At 43.8% G+C, this 19,140-nt stretch overlaps 1 protein-coding gene across 1 annotated transcript; it reads right to left on the bottom strand.

Annotated features, from left to right (window-relative positions):
• Window positions 1-1,057: 1,057 nt before the first annotated feature.
• On the bottom strand, window positions 1,058-12,933 carry LOC121003942 (carbohydrate sulfotransferase 1-like). Its single transcript, XM_040435950.1, has 2 exons — window positions 12,789-12,933; window positions 1,058-2,145 (listed from the first exon to the last, which is right to left on the bottom strand). Exons 1-2 carry the CDS (start codon window positions 12,931-12,933, stop codon window positions 1,058-1,060), a joined length of 1,233 nt encoding a protein of 410 aa, XP_040291884.1.
• Window positions 12,934-19,140: the final 6,207 nt, after the last annotated feature.

Here is a 19,140-nt window from a genome sequence, read left to right as displayed (position 1 = left end):
AGCCTATCTTTACAGCGCTTTAAAATATGTTGGAATATAAATAGGCAATAACTGAAAGGAAATTCCTGCATGAACCCCTTCTGTACAGTCTGCATTAGATTCATATACTCTGCTTCCATTACATAGAAAATACTGTTACATTGGAATAGGAAGCACAATTGAATATAAAGTAATTTGTTACTTTTACAAAAAAATGCCTGATCTTTTTTCCAATTTGATATAAACAGAACATCATTAGAGTGCATGTTGTTTGCGGATGCGGACCCATTCTCTTGAATGGGTTCCGCGATCCGCAACATACATTCTGCACCACAAAAAAATAGAACATGTTCCGTTTTTTTGCGGTGCGGACGCATGGACCAAAATCCCCAAAAAAGTGCTTTGCAGTGCTTCCTTGGGCTTCCGATCTGTGCCTCCACTCCGCTCTGTTGCTTGCAGATTGTGGACCCATTCAAGTCAAAGGGTCCGCATCTGTGATACGGAGTGCACATGGCCGGTGCCTTATATTGCAGACCCGCTGTTAGTGGTCCTCAATACGGGCACCATGGCCATATGGACGTGTGCGTAAGCCCTTAGGTTGAGTTTATATCAGCGTTGTGTGTTCCATCAAAGGAACAGAAAAATGGGAAAAAACGAATCCCTTTTAATCACTACTTGTTTGAATGGGTTATTTTAAGCATCACTTGTGTTGTTTGTGTCAGTTCTACCAGGTTTCCATTATGTCTGTTGGGAGTCCTGTCTGTTGTACTTTTTCTCTTGTCAAAACTAAGACAGGTTCACATCAGTTGGAGCAGAACAAAGAAAATAAGTGATGTGCTGGATTCAAACAAAAACTAAGCACAACTGATGCTCATAATAAAATATGTTTTTCCCCCATTTTTCTGCTCCTCCGATGGCACTGAAATGCGGAAAACACAATGCTGATGTGAAATTAGCCTTAGATTTTGTCGTTCACTGATATGAACCTGTCTAGACTTGACCCTCATGATATCCCATTAATCTCTGTTGATTTGAAATTGCAGCTGACACCACAAATTTTCCCTTTTTTACTTTTTTATTAGATAAATGGTAGAAATACCCTTGGTTCCACAAGGCTATGAGAAAGGTTTCTCAGCTGGTGGATGGAGTCGACCATTTGATAACCAAGTTGGGACAGGGTGGTATTGCATATAATTTGCACAGTTTGAATTATACTGAAATGCAAGTGTAGCCTCCAGTTCTCCACAGTTTCTGCAGATTTTCGGATGGTTGAATATTTGTGAGGATTAGGAGGAACTGTTGCATTGGTGTTCTCCTCAATCCATGCCGAGAGACCTTCCTTCCAATGAAGGCCAACAAAGTTGTAGATTTCCTTGGTTTTTTTGATAGGATCCTTAGCAAGATCTTCATGCCGTACCAGTATATACTTCCCTCTCAACCAAGAAGGTCTACTGAAAGCAGTTTCCACTGAGTTACTGTAATCCATACATATGTTCCTGATTGCTGACAGGTCAATGTTGTGAGGCTTTCGGCCTGATGAGTTCCATATATGGTAAGATCTATATATGTCTCCAAAAGTGCTTAATCTTGAGGCCAGTACTGCTCTGGGGTCCCTGACGAGGTGAACTATTTTAAGGTTCAGTCTTGGATCCTCCACTAGAGTCCTCATATGGTTGATCTCAGGAATTCTGATGGTTTTTATGGCCATGGTTTTGTAGGATCGACAGCTTTTAGAGGCCAAAGTCAGGTTTATCTTTCGACACAATGTGAAACATTTGCTTTCATCGAATTCCTGTGACTGGCTGCATACAGGAGGAGAGCATAAGGCTTTACTTGCTCCACTTCTGAAAAGTGAAGATGTAACGTGATCTTTAGGGGCTGGCTTGATGTAATTTTCCAGGAGATAGAAGTCACAGTCATATAGGTTATGCAGCAGGTCTCTGTAGGCCCCAAGAAGTGATCTCCTCTCTAATGTAGGCAGCCCATTGGCATTGGAAAACATACCCTGTACATGGTAAAGAGGCTCATATAGATAGAAGACATCTGGATTTTGGTTAAAAAGTTGCCCAAGAAATGAAGATCCACTTCTGGCAGTAGCAAGTATAAGGATGTGCTTTCTGCTCTCCTGTCCATTCTCATCTTCACAGAAAGCTCTTGCAGCATTTTCTACAAATGAAAGTGCATATAAGAAAATTACTGTCTCTAGGTAAAATATAATTCGCCAATTGAACTACAGTTCCATCTTGTGGTATGATCATGTTAATACACTCTGTTGACAGTCTTTATTTCCTACTAAGCATAGTCCCTTTTTTTGCAGCAAGGAACTGTAAGGCTAAGACTATGAAAACATTTGGTTGCAACGTCAATGTTTCCCTATGGGGAAGGGTCAGACTGTTTGCAGTGGTCTCAAGGCCAACCCCTACCTTCTGATTTGGCAACACAGGGATGTTTATCCCATGATTGTCCCCAGAGGTTATCCCAGCTCCTGCACAAGTGTGTAGCTCCAGCAATATACTTCTGCTCTGGATCCCCCCTACCATCTCTCCAGGGATTCATGTGAAAAATTATAAACTAGAATCTTGGCACTTTTATTTTTCATAAGAATTACTTTGTACCTATTATATCTCCATTTCATTGTGTAAATCTGTGAGAAGAACAATAACCCGGAAACTGCTGATGATTACAATGGGGAGGCCAATAAGTGCATAAACAGTACGATCATAAAGCGAGGACACTGCAGAAGGAGTCCTACAGAAATGGACAGGGAGTGAAATGAGGAGTCCGCTGTTCTTTATGGGACCAGACTAATGATCTGACTAGATGTTGTTTGTGGAGTTACAGCCTATGAAATGTTAATAATGTGCAAGGTCAACAACCATGGGGAGGAAATGATGTCCAAAAGCGCCATTTCTGTAGCAGCACAATGCAAATAAAACACAAAAATAACTGAAGAAGACATCAAAATCCTGAGATGTAAGGCTACTTTCACACCAGCGATTTTGCTGGATCCGTCATGGATCAGCAAAAATGCTTCTGTCCCGACAATACAACCGTCTGCATCCGTTCTGAACGGGTCCGGTTGTATTATCTCAAATAGCCAAGACGGATCCGTCATGAACACCACTGAAAGTCAATGGGAGACGGATATACGTTTTCTATTCTTACAGTGTGAGTCATGACGGATCCGTCTTGCTCTGCACCACATCGTGGACAGAAAAACGCTGTCCGCTATGTGAACACAACCGAACGAATGCATTCTGGTGCACTCTGTTTCGTTCAGTTCAGCTTTGTCCCCATTGACAATGAATTAGGACAAAACGGAAGCGTTCCCCCCCCGCTATTGAGATCCTATGACGGATCTCAATAGCGGAAAGGGAAAGCGCAGATGTGAAAGTAGCCTAAGATGTACAGAAATGTTACAGATTGAACAGGATTAAAGAGAATGTTATTAGAGGCTACTTCTCTGGAGATCACTACTACACTTGTACTTATCTACTTGATTCTACTTAAAGGGAATCTGTCACCAGCATATTAGCATTTTTTTTTTTATGAATCCATGTGTAATAAAGTACCTTATATCCATATGTCTTGTTCTTTTTATTGTGAGTCTTGTCATTTCTTCAAAAAAACGCTTCTTTTGATATGCAAATGAAGCTGTAAGGAGCCCAGAGGGGCGTTATTCTTTCTCCACGGTGCCCAGGAACGCCCCTCTGAAGTGCCGTGCCCGCCGAAATTTGAAAACTTAGAACTCCTCCAAGTTCAGCTAAATCGCCTCCCAGAGGCGCGGCTAAGTGCTCACCCCCCTCCCCCCCCAGCGCCGCGCTCTGCGGCAAACACCCCGATCCTCCTCTCGCCTTCATCCGAAATCCCGCGCAGGCGCAGTGCCGGCGATTTCGCTGGCTGAGAAAACAGCGAACACGTCACTGGGATCGGCGCATGCCCAGTGTTGCTGTTGCCCTCAGTCGTCTTATCATCGCGCAGGCAATCGCCGGCACTGTGCCTGCGCGGGATTTCGGATGCAGGCGAGAGGAGGATCAGGGTGTTTGCCGCAGAGCGCGGCGCTGGAGGGGAGGGGGGGGTGAGCACTTAGCCGCGCCTCTGGGAGGCGATTTAGCTGAACTTGGAGGAGTTCTTAGTTTTCACATTTCGGCGGGCACGGCACTTCAGAGGGGCGTTCCTGGGCACCGTGGAGAAAGAATAACGCCCCTCTGAGCTCCTTACAGCTTCATTTGCATATCATAAGAAGCGTTTTTTTGAAGAAATGACAACACTCACAATAAAAAGAACAAGACATATGGAAATAAGGTACTTTATTACACATGGATTCATAAAAAAAAAAAATGTTAATATGCTAGTGACAGATTCCCTTTAATGTAATTGCATTCACTCAAAAATTCTACTTCTTACCTACTGGAAATGATCTCTTATACACTTATTAAAGGGGTTGTCTCACTTCAGCAAGTGGCTATCATGTAGAGAAAGTTAATACAAGGCACTTACTAATGTTACGACCACCTTGCAATCCAGCAGTGGTGCTCGTGCTTGCACACTATAGGAAAAAGCTCTGTCCTCTCTGGTGGCCGGGACCGTGAAAGCTCACATAGGCTGGCACCTTTTCCTATAGTATGCAAACACAACCACCGCTGCTGGATTGCAGGGTGGTCGTGACTATGGAAACAAGCAGTGTGTAATGTGATGGAAAAATAATCAAGCCAGCAGAGGAGGCAATATGGAGAATCACAATACATTAGTAAGTGCCTTGTATTAGCTTTCTCTACAATTCAGGGGTACTCAACTGGCGGACCGTGGTCCAAATACGGACCGCAGCTGCCAGTTGTCCGGACCCCGGCCATCCTGCAGAGCGCTCCTCCTCTCCTGCACACTGTGCCGTGCAGGAGGAGGAGCTTACCGGCACACTTCCGCCTGTCCCACAGCGCAGTGAGACAGGCCGGCTCCCTCCACATATAGCGCTCCTCCTCCTGCACACTCTGGTACGTGCAGGAGGAGGAGCTTACCGGCGCACTTCTTCCTGCCCCAGGGGCGCAGTGAGAGACGGCTCCCTCCACATGCAGGCACCAGCGCTTTCTCCCTCAGTGCGCTCACAGGTCCCTCCTCCCCTGCAGCAGCGGCAGCACGTAAGGGAGCTTCAAGCTGCTGGAGAGGGGAGGGACATCACCACTGCCACCAATGAAATAAAGTCACATTTGGGAAGGAAGGGGGGCGTGGAGAGGGCTACAGAGAGGCGGGAACAAGTCACTGACTGCAGGAAAGGACTCCAGTCAGTGTCGTGTTCCCATCTCCCCTGGGCCATCTTCTTTAAAATTAAAGGTAACCTGATTAAATAAAGTGATAAAGCCCCATCAAACCATGATAGTTTTGTTCCGCATCCAATTCCCATTATTGGGGCATTGGATGCGGACCCCTTAGTTTCAATGGAGCGGAAAAAGATGCAGACAGCACACAGTGTGCTGTCTGCATCTCTTGTGGCCCCATTGTAATTAAGGGGGCCGCATCCAATCCCCCAATAATGGGAATTGGATGCGGAACAAAACTATCATATGTCTGTTCTGTGGCTTGGGTTGCCACCAGGCCAGTAGTTCACCAGCAAGGCTGGTATTTTAGTTCCCTTGCCGGTGCCCGAATTTTCCTGTAAGGATTGTTAGGCTCCTTTCACACTTGCGGCAGGACGGATCCGACAGGCTGTTCACCCTGTCAGATCCGTCCTGCCACTATTTCGCCGGACTGCCACTCCCCATTGACTATAGCGGGAGTGGAGCTACAGCGCAGCATGGCAGTGCACGGCATGAGGCCGCCAGATGAAAAAGTCGGACATGTAGTACTTTTAGTCTGGCGGCCTCTCACCGTGCTGCGCCGTAGATTTGCCCCCATCCCCATTATAGTCAATGGGCACAGAGCAGCGGCACGGCGAAGTAGTGGCAAGATGGATCTGACAGGGTGAGCAGCCTGTCGGATCCGTCCTGCTGCAATTGTGAAAGTACCCTTACTAATGAGCGCTTCCATCATGGAACGCCCATTAGTACAGCATTTACCTCCACCACTACTTGTGCTAGTAAAAAAATAAATAAAATTACGGTACCTCCATCTCCATTTGCTCACGCTGTGGAGAACACTCCCTGCTGACTAGAAGCTCAGGACAGGACCTACAAGACGTCATCACGTTGGAGCACCAGTCCTGAGCTTGCAGTCGGCAGCGAATGTTTCACTGCAGCCAGGTGAATGCTAATTATTATTTTTTATTTTTTTGCAAAAGCAGAGAAGGGGGGCACTAATGGGGGCATTACTCTTACTGGGGGCACTAATGGGCACATTATTCTTACTGGGGCACTAATGTGGCCATTACTATTTCTGGGACTTACCCGGGGCGCTCCACTATAACGTCAGAGCGCCCCACGCGCATGGATCACATGATCGCATGGCGTTCAGCTCGGACCTTCACCTGACTGCAGACCCAGGTATGTGGACCTTTAATAAAACTAGTTGAGTACCCCTGCTCTACATGATAAATGTAATTTGCTGCAGCGAGACTTTAATAATAAAATTAACATCTGGTACCAGTGGGTACTGGATTGTCAATGTTGGCCAAGAACAGCTGGTTTGGCCGACACACTAATGTGTGAGGGGAGCTTCCGACTCATCATCTGTTGAGGGAGATCAGAAGAAATTATTATTTTTGACCCATCCTTTTGCTCTCTTGGGAGATAAACTGCCACCAGAACTGTCTGGCAGTAGCTTTCTCCACTCTCCACATAGCATACACAGACAGAGATGGGAGAGATAGCTTCTGCTGAACAATAGATATTGAATGTGTATGTCCAGCTTAACACTGAAAATAGCACTGGCCATCAATTGTCTAATGCTACATATACAAACAACCACCATGTGTCTAACAATGAATATATCACCAACCATCAGGAGCCTAACCTGCATATACCACTGACCTCCAGGTATCTAACACTGAATACACAGGCCATGGGCCACCCGGTGTCTAAGGGTACTTTCACACTTGCGGCAGTGATCCGGCAAGCAGTTCCGTCGCCGGAACTGCCTGCCGGATCCATCAAAACATATGCCAACTGATGGCATTTGTAAGACTGATCAGGATCCTGATCCGTCTTACAAATGCATTGAAATGCCGGATCCGTCTTTCCGGTGTCACCCGGAAAAACGGATCCGGCATTTATTTATTTTTACATTCCGGCATTCTGGTATTTTGAATGCTGGGTCCTGCACTAATACATTCCTATGGAAAAAAATGGCTAGTGTGATAGTACCCTTACACTAAATATACAGTGCATTCGGAAAGTCTTTAGGCCCTTTCACTTTTTTCACATTTTGTTATATTGCGGCCTTGTGCTAAAATGAAAAAGTTTATGTTTTTACCCATTATTCTGCACCTAATACTTTATAATGTCAAAGTAAAAACCTTTACTAATTTATTGAGAAGAAAAAACTAAAATATTGCATTAACATAAGTATTCAGACCCTTTTCTCCAGTCTTCTTGGGTATGATGCCACAGGGTTTGCACACTTAGATTTGGGTATTTTCCGTGATTATTCTCTGCAGATCCTCTCAAGCTCTGTCAGGTTGGATGGGGACTTTTGGTGGACAGCCATTTTTAGGTCTTTCCAGAGATGTTCAATTGGGTTTAAGTCAGAACGCTGGTTGGGCCACTCAAAAATTGTCCCTAAGCCATTTCTATGTTGTTTTGTCTGTGTGCTTAGGTTCATTGTCTTGTTGGAAGGAAAACCTTCAACCCAGTTTGAGGTCCAAAGCAATCTGGATCAGGTTTTCATTAAGAATAGCTCTATACTTTGCTCCATGCAGCTTTTCCTCAACTCTGACCATTCTCTCTGTCCCAGCCACTGAAAAACACCCCACAGCATGATGCTGCCACCACCTAGCTTTACTGAAGAGATAGTACTGGGTAATGCCTACTTTCCTCCAAACATGACACTTGAATTGAGGCTAAAATGTTCAATCTTGGTTTAATCATACCAGAGAATCTTGTTTCTCACAGTCTGGGAGTCCTTTAGGTGATTTTTTGCAAACTTTCCAATATCATTTACTGACGAGAGGCTTCTTTCTGGCCACTCTACCATAAAGCCCAGACTGGTGGAAAGCTGAAGTGATGGTTGACCTTCTGGAACTTTCTCCCATCTGCACACAGGATCTGTGGACCTCAACCTGAGTGAACATTGGGTTCTTGGTCACCTCTCTTAGGCTTTTACATCAGTGTTGTGCTGTCCGGTTTGGAGTTCTAGCACAGGCTCTCAAAACTGTAGCACAACACTTCAGTTTTGGATTGTAAATGGGAACAAAACTGAACAAACCATAGCGGAGTGCACCAGAATACATTTCATTCTGGTTTGTTGCGTTCCCATGCTGGACACAAAATCGCTGCAAGCGTTTTTGTGTGCGGCATGGGAAAATGACCAAGCCGGATACGGCACCTAAAACCATGTAAGTCAATGGCACCAAAATTGATTCGGCACCCATTGACTTCCTTGGTTTCTTAATTTTCAATATAATACAACCGGATCCATTCTGAATGAATGTATCCGGTTGTATTATTACAATGGAAGAGCTTTACTGTGGTTTTGAGATCCCATGCCGGATCTCGAAACCAGACATCAAAAACGCTGATGTGAAAGTAACCTCACCAAGGCCCTTTTTTACTGATTACTTAGTTTGGTGGAGAAGCCAGCTCTAAAAAGAGTCCTGGTTGATCTAAACTTGATCCATTTAAGAATTAGAGGCCAGTGTGCTCTTGGGAGAATTCAGTAGAGACCTTATAAAGACAAAATTTAAAAAATCATGTCCAATCACAGATGGACTCTAATCAAGGTGTAGAGACATCTCAAAGATTATCAAGAAAAATGGGAGGGATAGCTAAATCTCAAGTGACATAGCAGAGGGTCTGAATACTTATGTCCATGCCAAATGTAATTTTTAAATTTTGAATAAATTTGCAAACATTTATAAAAGTCTGTTTTCACTTTCTCCTTTTGACCTATTTCTCTGTATTGACTGAAGATTGCTTCAGGCAAACATTTTTTTTTTTTTTTTTTTTTTTTTTAGCACTAGGCCACAGCATAACAAAATGCAAAAGAAGTGAAGGCCCTGCCACTCACCCCCCTAGGCAGCTCTGTAAGTGGTGCCAACCAGTTCTGTTCAGAATATAGGACAGGTTGCTGTCGGTCATTTTAAATCATTCCCGGAAAATCCCTTTAAGAATGATTTTAGGGATTTAGCTCACAAGCTTAGGGCAAGGACCTCAAAAGGTACAGTTTTCCGAAATACTACCTGTACCACAAGCCACACAAGAAAGGCAGCGGGAGATTAGGGAGTTTAACAAGTGGCTCAAGAACTGGTGTAGGAAGGAGGGGTTTGGGTTCCTGGAGAACTGGGCCTACTTCTCTGTCAGCTACAGGCTCTATGGTAGGGATAGGCTGCACCTCAGTGGGGAAGGTTCAGCTGTTTTGGGGGAGAAGATGGTCAGAAGGTTGGAGGAGTGTTTAAACTAGGGACTAGGGGGGGGGGGGGAAGGGTAATTACGTCATAGGATGGGAAGATAGTGCAGATAGAGACCGGGGCAAGGTAATGGGACCGGGGGAGGAATGGAAGGAGGGACTAAAAGAGTTTGTCAGGAAAGGAGTAGGGTAAAAAATATCCAAAATCCTCTTAATTGTATGTACACTAATGCCAGAAGCCTGACTAATACAACTGGGGAACTTATGTGTGAGGAGGACTATGACATACCGTGTTTCCCCCGAAAATAAGACATCCCCCGAAAATAAGACCTACTTCCAGTTTTGCCTCTCGCTGTAATATAAGGCATCCCCCCCGAAAATAAGACCTCCTCAATAATAAGGCCTCCCCGATAATAAGCCCCCCCCGGAATATAAGGCCCCCGAAGCTACTGTAAGGCGTCTGACTCCTCTGGACCGTAGAGGCGGGCGCCGCCGCGCAGCTCACTGATTGGCCGCAGCGCAGCCAGAGCTGTTCAGGCAGTGCGAGGTCTCTTTAAATCAGAGAGCCACCAGGACAAGCTGCCGCCTGCTGCTCACTCTGCCCTGACGGAATCTGGCTGACTCACAATTAAACAGTGAGTGAGTCGCGCAGGGCAGGAGTCGGGCACATTGTGTGGAATCTGGCCGGCACAGACACACGGGGGGGAAATGTTTGATAAAGTGGTGGGGGATGTCTGGTGAAGTTGGGAGGGGGGGAGAGACTAAATAATCCACTATCCGCTGGCACAGGGGAGGGGGATCACTTAAAATGACACAGGGGGATAAGAGGGGGGAATCAAAATGGCACAGGAGAATCAGAAGGGGGTACTAAAATGGTAATCTCCCCTCTGATTCTCCTGTGCCATTTTGATTCCCCCTTCTGATTCCCCTGTGTCATTTTGATTCCCCCCTCTGATCCCCCTGTGTCATGGAAAAATAAGACATCCCTGAAAATAAGACCTAGCGCATCTTTGGGAGCAAAAATTAATATAAGACACTGTCTTATTTTCAGGGAAACAGGGTAGTGGGAATAACTGAGACATGGCTGGATGATAGCTATGACTGGGCGGTTACAGCCTGTTTAGAAAGGATCGCCAAAACCAGAGAGGGGGAGGGGTCTGCCTTTATGTAAAGTCCTGTCTAAAGCCCACAGTCCGAGAATATATAAGTCAGGGACATGAACATGTGGAGTCACTGTGGGTAGAAATACATGGAGGCAAAAACAATAATAAAATACTAATAGGAGTTTATTATAAACCACCTAATATACCAGAGTCCACAGAAAATCTAATACTAAACGAGATAGACGAGGCGGCAAATCACAATAAGGTGGTTATTATGGGGGACTTCAACTACCCAGATATAGACTGGGAAACTGAAAGATGTATATCTCATGAAGGAAACAGGTTCTTGACAATAACCAAAGACAATTACCTTTGCAAACTGGTTCAGGATCCGACTAGAGGGACGTCCATACTGGACTTAGTATAAACCAATAGACCTGACAAATGTGCAGCTCGGGGGAAGCCTGGGAAATAGTGACCCATCCTTATCTCTAATTGTGAGGTACATACCTTATGGGTAGAAAAGGGTAAGGAACAAGAAAAGACCAATATGGATAAATAGGATTGTAAAGAAAGCAATAAATGACAAAAAGAAAGCATTTAAATTACTAAAATGCTTGGACTGTGAGAAAACGTCTGTATGTGGGTAAGTAACTGGCTCAATGATAGAAAACAGAGGGTGATTATTAACGGTACATACTCAGATTGGGTCACTGTCACTAGTGGGGGTACCACAGGGGTCAGTATTGGAACCTATTCTCTTCAATATATTTATTAATGATCTTGTAGAAGGCTTGCATAGTAAAATATCAATTTTCGCAGATGACACTAAACTGTGTAAAGTAATTTACACTGAAGAGGACAGTATACTGCTACAGAGCGATCTGCATAGATTGGAGGCTTGGGCAGATAAGTGGCAGATGAGGTTTAACACTGATAAATGTAAGGTTATGCACATGGGAAGGAATAATGCAAGTCACCTGTACATACTAAATGGTAAAACACTCGGTAACACTGACATGGAAAAGGACTTAGGAATATTAGTGAACAGTAAACTAAGCTGTAGAAACCAGTGTCAGGCAGCTGCTGCCAAGGCCAATAAGATAATGGGTTGCATCAAAAGGGGCATAGATGCCCGTGATGAGAACATAGTGCTACCACTTTACAAATCACTAGTCAGACCACACATGGAGAACTGTGTACAGTTCTGGGCTCCTGTGAACAAGGCAGACATAGCAGAGCTGGAGAAGGTCCAGAGGAGGGCAACTAAATTAATAACTGGAATGGGGCAACTACAGTACCCTGAAAGATTATCAAAATTAGGGTTATTCACTTTAGAATAAACTAAACTGAGGGGATAATAACCATGTATAAATATATAAGGGGTCAGTATAGAGATCTATCCCATCATCTATTTATCCCCAGGACTGTGACGAGGGGACATCCTCTGCGTCTGGAGGAAAGAAGGTTTGTACACAAACATAGAAGAGGATTCTTTACGGTAAGAGCAGTGAGACTATGGAACTCTCTGCCTGAGGAGGTGGTGATGGTGAGTACAATAAAAGAGTTCAAGAGGGGCCTGGATGTGTTTCTGGAGTGTAATAATATTACAGGCTATAGCTACTAGAGAGGGGTCGTTGATCCAGGGAGTTATTCTGATTGCCTGATTGGAGTTGGGAAGGAATTTTTTCCCCCTAAATTGGCTTCCACCTCACAGTTTTTTTTTTTGCCTTCCTCGGGATCAACTTTACAAGATAACAGGGCGAACTGGATGGACAGATGTCTTTTTTCAGCCTTATAAACTATATTACTATGTTACTATGTAAAATACAGCTCATCGACTGGGTACAGGGTGGTGAGACATAAACCTCTAAGGCCTCATTCACACATACGTCCTGCCGTCCTGCTGAGTGCACGAGCGCACGGCGTCATTGGCTGCTATGACACCGTGCGCTTCGTGCCGCTGTACAATAATACACTCGTATAGATCATACGAGTGTATTACTGTACAGCGGCACGAAGCGCACGGCGTCATAGCAACTAATGCCGTGTGCTTGTGCACTCAGTAGGATGGCAGACCGGGTTTCCACGGACTGTGGTCTGTGAAAATCCACGTATGTGTGAATGAGGCCTAATACAAGCTATGACTAAATTATTTCTGATCAGCAGTGAAAATTTGTACACAACAGAAAGCAAGACAAGTCATTTTGTCACCTTTGATGTTTCCACAGCGATTTTCGGCTGTCACGCTCCTGCAAGGTGATATGAAGTTCATCCTGATGGACTTAATGGCTGTGTATTGGATTCCCAGGGATGCAAACACTAACAGCACAAGCACTTTCCATGAACACTCCACCATCATTCAAAATTTACATAGCTTCAGCTGTGTGTGTTACCTTGTATCCACGGCTCCTGTGTAAGACATTAAATAACCGTGACTTGAGGGAACAATGACACAAATCTTAATTATTTTGTTACATTGATAACTGGATTCCACTTTAATGTTAATATAGTACAAATACAAAAGGTGGCCATACACATTCAGTAGCTGACAGCCGAACAATTGTTCTACTGACATCTATCTCTCCTCACGACCATCTGACTAGCCCCTACACATGCAAGTTCGGTGCAGCCGAGCATGCATGTGCTGTCAATAGGGAGAGAGGACAAAGCCGCTGCCAGACACAGAACTAAAGGATATGGAAAAAAATTCACTTTGCCTAATTTCTCCCCAGCATCATCAGGCGAGATTCAGGAGCTCCCCGTATACATTAGACTACAGGCTTAAATCCACCATTCTCAGCAAGTTAGGCTGACAATACACTAATGTGTATGAGGTCCTTTAGTGGCACTTAGCATGGAGTTTTTAACCTTATGCCCCCCATTTTAATAGGACATGCACCAAAGCTATGGCATTCGAATCACATGATGTGCATATGATCCACTGTATCACAAATCTAAACCTAAAACAGATCCCAGACCAAATCCCACAAGCTAATACAGATCCGAGACCAGATCTAAAAAAATGAAGACCAGTCCACCTAAATTATTACACACCTCAAACAAGACCATGAAGTTATCTTTCCTCCTTCCTGCAGTCCTCTTGTCTTCCAAGCAAACAATGTCCTGATACTAGTCCTGGTATTAGGATGTTTTTTGTGGTAGCATCTAGGAGTGAAAGGACAGCAGGAAGGAGGAGAGTTGAGTCAGGGAACCATGAAGGTTTATCTGCTCTTCCTTTTTTCTGGTATTCTCTCAGACCTTCCAGGGGAGTTTGTAGGTATGATATATTATAGATATAACCTGGGCAGCAAGGGGTGCTTAAAAAGTGACAACTACTCTGAGCAGGACAGGTTTCAGTTCTATTTGGAAACACTGTCAATACCACCCTTGGCTTGACAATCACATAGCATGTTTACTGAGATGGCCATTGGCCACAAACCCTAGTGAGCTTGACATCTGCCTGTTCCCACTTTACTATGAGTGTTCCATTGACCACACGCCACTGCTCTCAAAGGTTATCATGGTATACAAGAAGACGGAAATGGAGGCTGGAATGGAGGACTGTTCTCTTTAATGATGAGCAGGTGTGGACTGGCCAGAGACATTACAGGGAATTTCCCCTGTGGGATGATGCCCATAGAGCCACCAGAGCCTTCCTCATGGTCACTGTTCAATTAAAAACTACTAGGGGCACTATAGGGTCATTATTAGAGGAAGTCCAGGCCGCATACAAAAGGTAGAGTTGGCTTGGAGCTGTGGCTGTATCTCACCTCCTAAGGCTTGTATTACACTGTAGTCAGCCAGATCATGCCTAGCAAGTGTTCTAGCAATCCAGATTTTTAAACAGCGCTCTCCTCCACTAACGAGCAGGCGATTGCCGGGAAGAAACGCTTCCATTCCGACAATCGCCTGCCTAATCGTCTGGTGTAACACCTGCTCCATATCTTAGAGACAATTATGGGAGGATAAGGACAGAACACAGCAATTATTAATGGCCCCCAGAGAGGGACAAGCTTCTGGAAAGGTATTTTGTGCTGCACTATGGTATTGCTGACCCTGTGTTGCCCCGCCTTCTGTCAATTTGGACCCACCTATAATATTGGTGTCCATTTTTTTTTTTTTTTCCAGGGCCACTTTAAGTTCCTAGTTCTCCCCTGTCAATGAGTCCCGCTTTTGTCTCGGATGCAATGATAGCTGGAGATTAGTCAGAAGACCATGTAGGCAACGCCATGAAGAGGCCTTCACAAACGGAATATCACACTGCTCCTACTCCCAGGATTATGGTGTGGGTGGTCCTACTCCCAGGATTATGGTGTGGGTGGGCACATGTATGAGAGATGGACCCTTCTAGTCTTCATTTCACATACAATTGCATCTTGGCATTACATTGATTTGGTTGTGGAACCAATGGTATGGCCATTTATCCAAAGGGTCCCAGGAGCAATTTTTTAACAGGACAACGCCAGGCCGCATCTTGTTCGTTCTACTGTGAGCAGCCTGTGTTGCCTAAATGTGCTACTGTGGCCTGCAGCATCTCTGGACGTATCTCTCATCTGTGATGTTATTGGTTGGCAATTGCAAAGGGAGCTACCAGCAGTGGATCTTGATGATTTACATTCCCAAGTGCATTCAGAGTGGCAGAACATACCTCAGTCAACCATTAATAATTGTGTGTAAGCGTGTGCATTTCTGGGCTTGGCGCTCATTCTTGATGCTGAGTAAATCGAAATGTTTTAAATATTTAGTTTGCGTTTTTTTTATCATTTGCATATTTTTAACATGTCTATTGATCCTATGATTTCACAATTCCACACTTTTCCCTTATGGGAATATTAAGGAGTAAATGAGATATTGCAGTATTAATCTTCTCTGTGGCAGTGGGCATAGGCTAATTAATGATATCTTTAGCTGAATCTTAAGCCAAAACGTTCAGTTATCAGCAGTAAAAGCAGCGTAATTTTGGGTAGTCTAGTTGCCAAGTAAACTGTACAATACTCCCTCTCGCTATCGAATGGGACTCCCCCGTGCCGTCCCATTTCAATTCTGGGTGAGGTGGGATAAGGAATGTGTAATTTTGTGGATTTTATATGTTAAGTATTGATGTGGAAATTAAATATTTTTTTTTAAAGAAAACACAATGCCCAAAGCCACAGCTGCAAAATGATCTGCTTTTAATGTTTGTACAGCCAACATCCTGCACATAGCCCACAGAAGCTTAAAAGGAACCTGTCACCTAAAAAACGCCTTCCAAGTATTACTTTAAAGAAGCCAGCAGTGTGTTTTTAAAGATACTTTTCTTCCTCTGGTCATATGCGCCAAAATCTTGTAAAACAATCTTTAATTCCCTGCATGTGCTATGTAGCAGCAGAGTTTGAAGTCAAGTGGGCAGCAGCCTCCTCTCTTCAAGTCAGGATAACCATGCCCCTTTTCCATGCCCCTTCGCCTCTTATTGACAGCTGATAGATTTTGGCTGTTCTGACGATGATTCACGCATTTGCCCTACGTCTCTATTTCCGTGAATGTCTTGACACGCGCTCGCACTCAGGAGCCTGCCTGCTGAAAACGACCTAACAGTGGTGTGGGAATAGAGATGCACAAGACTTCAGTCACACAGATTGCAATGCATATGGTGACACTCATGGCAAATCTGCTGCAAATTCTCATTGTGGATTTCTGCACCAGATCTGTGGCATAAGGTGGTGTTGACTATAGTTACAGCAAGGAACAGGGGAAATTTTGGGAACAGTTAAGGGCTTATCGTTTACTTAATCTGCTCTCCTCCCACTTTCTACCCTCCATGCTCACCCCATATACTGCAAGTTACAGCTATGCAGTCCCTCTTTTCATCTATGGGACAGGCTGCTCCTTACTCACCTGCTACAGCAGAAGCTGCAGCAGGCCTTTTCCAGCACTAACCCCCAGTGGGGTTGTAGTGGTGAGCTGTGATTTGGCTGCACTTCTCCCTAACATGGTGCTTGATTGGCAGTTATATGCAGCTTCTCCCCATTGCCCCCTAATAGGGGCACTCTCATTAATCTGGACTCCAGCCCCCCCCCCCCCCCCCCACACCTTACAGCAGTGCAATGTCAAGTACCGTTTCAGTATGGTTCTCTTTAAGATGTGGTGGTATGCATAATCACCCATTTAATAGATCTGCTAATTACCTCTTACAACACTTTTACAATATTCTGCATTTCAAAATGATGCTCCTCCACAATATGAATTCTTTTGTTATATTATCCCCTCAAACAGTGCCATAAACCTACCATTAATCAGCAAGTGCAATAATGGTTACCATTTGTCGGAAAAGAAAGAAAGCGTCATTAAGACCGGCACCATTTTAATTAATAATCACAATTACCTATCGTATGTGAAGACATTTATAGTGCTCCAGATGTCCTCCAGCATGACTGGCATTATCATTGCTGTGGCTGGAGAACTGCTGGAGCAAGAACAGTAAAAGACTTTTGTTTGTCCTGGATATTAATACCAACCACAATGAAAAGACTGTGAAAAGTAAAGAATAGATGTCTCTCCTCAACCGCCTTTCAGGAAGGATCCTATTGTGCCAGTGTTGGTTCTGTAGTCTTGTGACATATTTCATTTCTAGAATAATCTGTCAAGTTACAGGCGATAAGATCTTAGGAACAATGTATGAATAGGATCCTTCGGCAGATTGCATGGAGGAGAAAGTTTTCTGTTGTCACTAGAATCCAAAATAATAAAGTCTATGCTTCTCGTTGGAAACAAAGACAAAAAGATGATTGACAGGGACAAGTGTGTTCTGGTAGCTTATTATATTCAGCATCATAGGTGGAAAAAGGATGTTACTCTGAAGGATCAAACAGCAAAATTCAATGTATCATTATAAGAATTCTAAGATTTTGCTAAAAAGTTTTTGGAATTTTTGTGCATTCTCTCAGATAAAATGAATGAAAAGAATATGTTAAAAGAGGTCGGTCAGCAGAAACTCTTCACTGTATGGATAACCTTGGAAATAGCATATGGTCCCTGGTGTGGATGCACAGACTATTGATTGAGAGAAGCCTGATTCTACTACCTGTGACCTCCAAATACTGCCCTTCTGTATGGTTATCACCAATCGGTGCAATCTTCTTTTATTTCTTCCAAGGCTGGATACATCAACGCTGAGTACCTCAAGGCTGAATACAACAAAGCTGGATACATAAGTGGCTTGGGACGGACATACATACAAAGCAGTGGTAAGACTTGCGGCAACGGCCGTTTCGCGCCTCAGCGCTTCATGTGGCCAAATAAAGCGCTGAAGTGCGAAACGGCCGTTGCCGCAAGTCTTACCACTGCTTTGTATGTATGTCTGTCCGTTCCAAGCCACTTATTTATCCAGCTTTGATGTATTCAGCCTTGATGTACTCAGCGTTGATGTATCCAGCCTTGGAAGAAATAAAAGAAGATTGCACCGACTGGTGATTGCCGCCTGCATATCTTTTTACTCGTTTGGAACTTATTTGCTGTGGGCAGAGCACCGCCAGGTTGCAGTGTTAAACATCCTGCATGCAATAGTGACTTTACCCTGAATTGAACGCGGAGAGCTACGTGCAGTGCCACTCAATCTGTTTCTTTTCACTTGTCCTTCTATATGGTTATCACCTCCATTAAAGTTATGACTTCTATGGGAGAATGTACTAACCTTGCTCCATGACATGTACAGAGATTACTGTGCAGGGAGAGGAAGGAGGGAGAAGGAGCTGAACTGTCTTCTTCACCTACGTCAATGTGGGATCGTATTTTATCTGCCTTCCGTTTTACAACAGAAATCTTTGTAATTTGTGTTTTGGTGATAATGAAATAACTTTTTACTCTGCCAGAGAAAACCAATAGGAAGTGTCAGCCTGTTGACATCCATTTTCTTAATGCCCTTTACCACTTCATTACCAGAATGTTCATCCCCCTTCCAATTTTTCACTTCCAACAATGGGCCTAGCTAACTGTAAATAGCGCTTTCATTTCTAGATCAAACCTACATGTAATTGATATTATTTTTCATGGGACACCTTAGACCTTCTTTTGTGCCATCAGATGACATATAGATATTTTTTAAAATATTTATGGTAAAACTGAAAATTTTGGATAATGTATATTTTTACTTTCTTATCAATTTTCATAAAACCATAATCATCAGTTTGTACAATGAAAATGGACACTATTATAATTTACCTAGTGGCTGGGCTCACCACATAACTTCAAATGACGGGAGAGCATTTTGGATTTTGGCGGCCTATTTTCTATTGCTGGTTCTATGGCACCGTACTGCCAGTACAGATGTTGTACAGCGCCAAAACATTAGAAACTCCTTCAAAGTGATTATTTTTTATTATTTTTTTTATAAATGAAAACAATATGCAAGCATTTGTATATTTTATGCACAACCTCTCCCCTGCTATACTAAATATGGCTCTAATAAATACCTATAATTTTAACATTTAGTATGAAAGAAAAAGGAAGATAAATGTGTGTACGTTTGTATATTTCACACACATTGGGCCAGATTTATCATGACTCTGACAGCTCACTCTACTTTAAC

The sequence above is a fragment of the Bufo bufo genome, chromosome 1 (genome assembly GCF_905171765.1).
Source record: "Bufo bufo chromosome 1, aBufBuf1.1, whole genome shotgun sequence".
Classification (NCBI taxonomy): Eukaryota; Metazoa; Chordata; class Amphibia; order Anura; family Bufonidae; genus Bufo; species Bufo bufo.
This window is presented reverse-complemented; position numbering and strand designations above follow the sequence as displayed.

Excerpts from the sequence above, each read along its gene's own strand:
- LOC121003942 (XM_040435950.1), bottom strand. The coding sequence starts at position 12,933 with ATGGTGGAGTGTTCATGGAAAGTGCTTGTGCTGTTAGTGTTTGCATCC. Across the intron at positions 2,146-12,788 it reads TCGCTGTGGAAACATCAAAG|AAAATGCTGCAAGAGCTTTC; the intron begins GTGACAAAATGA and ends TTTCATTTGTAG.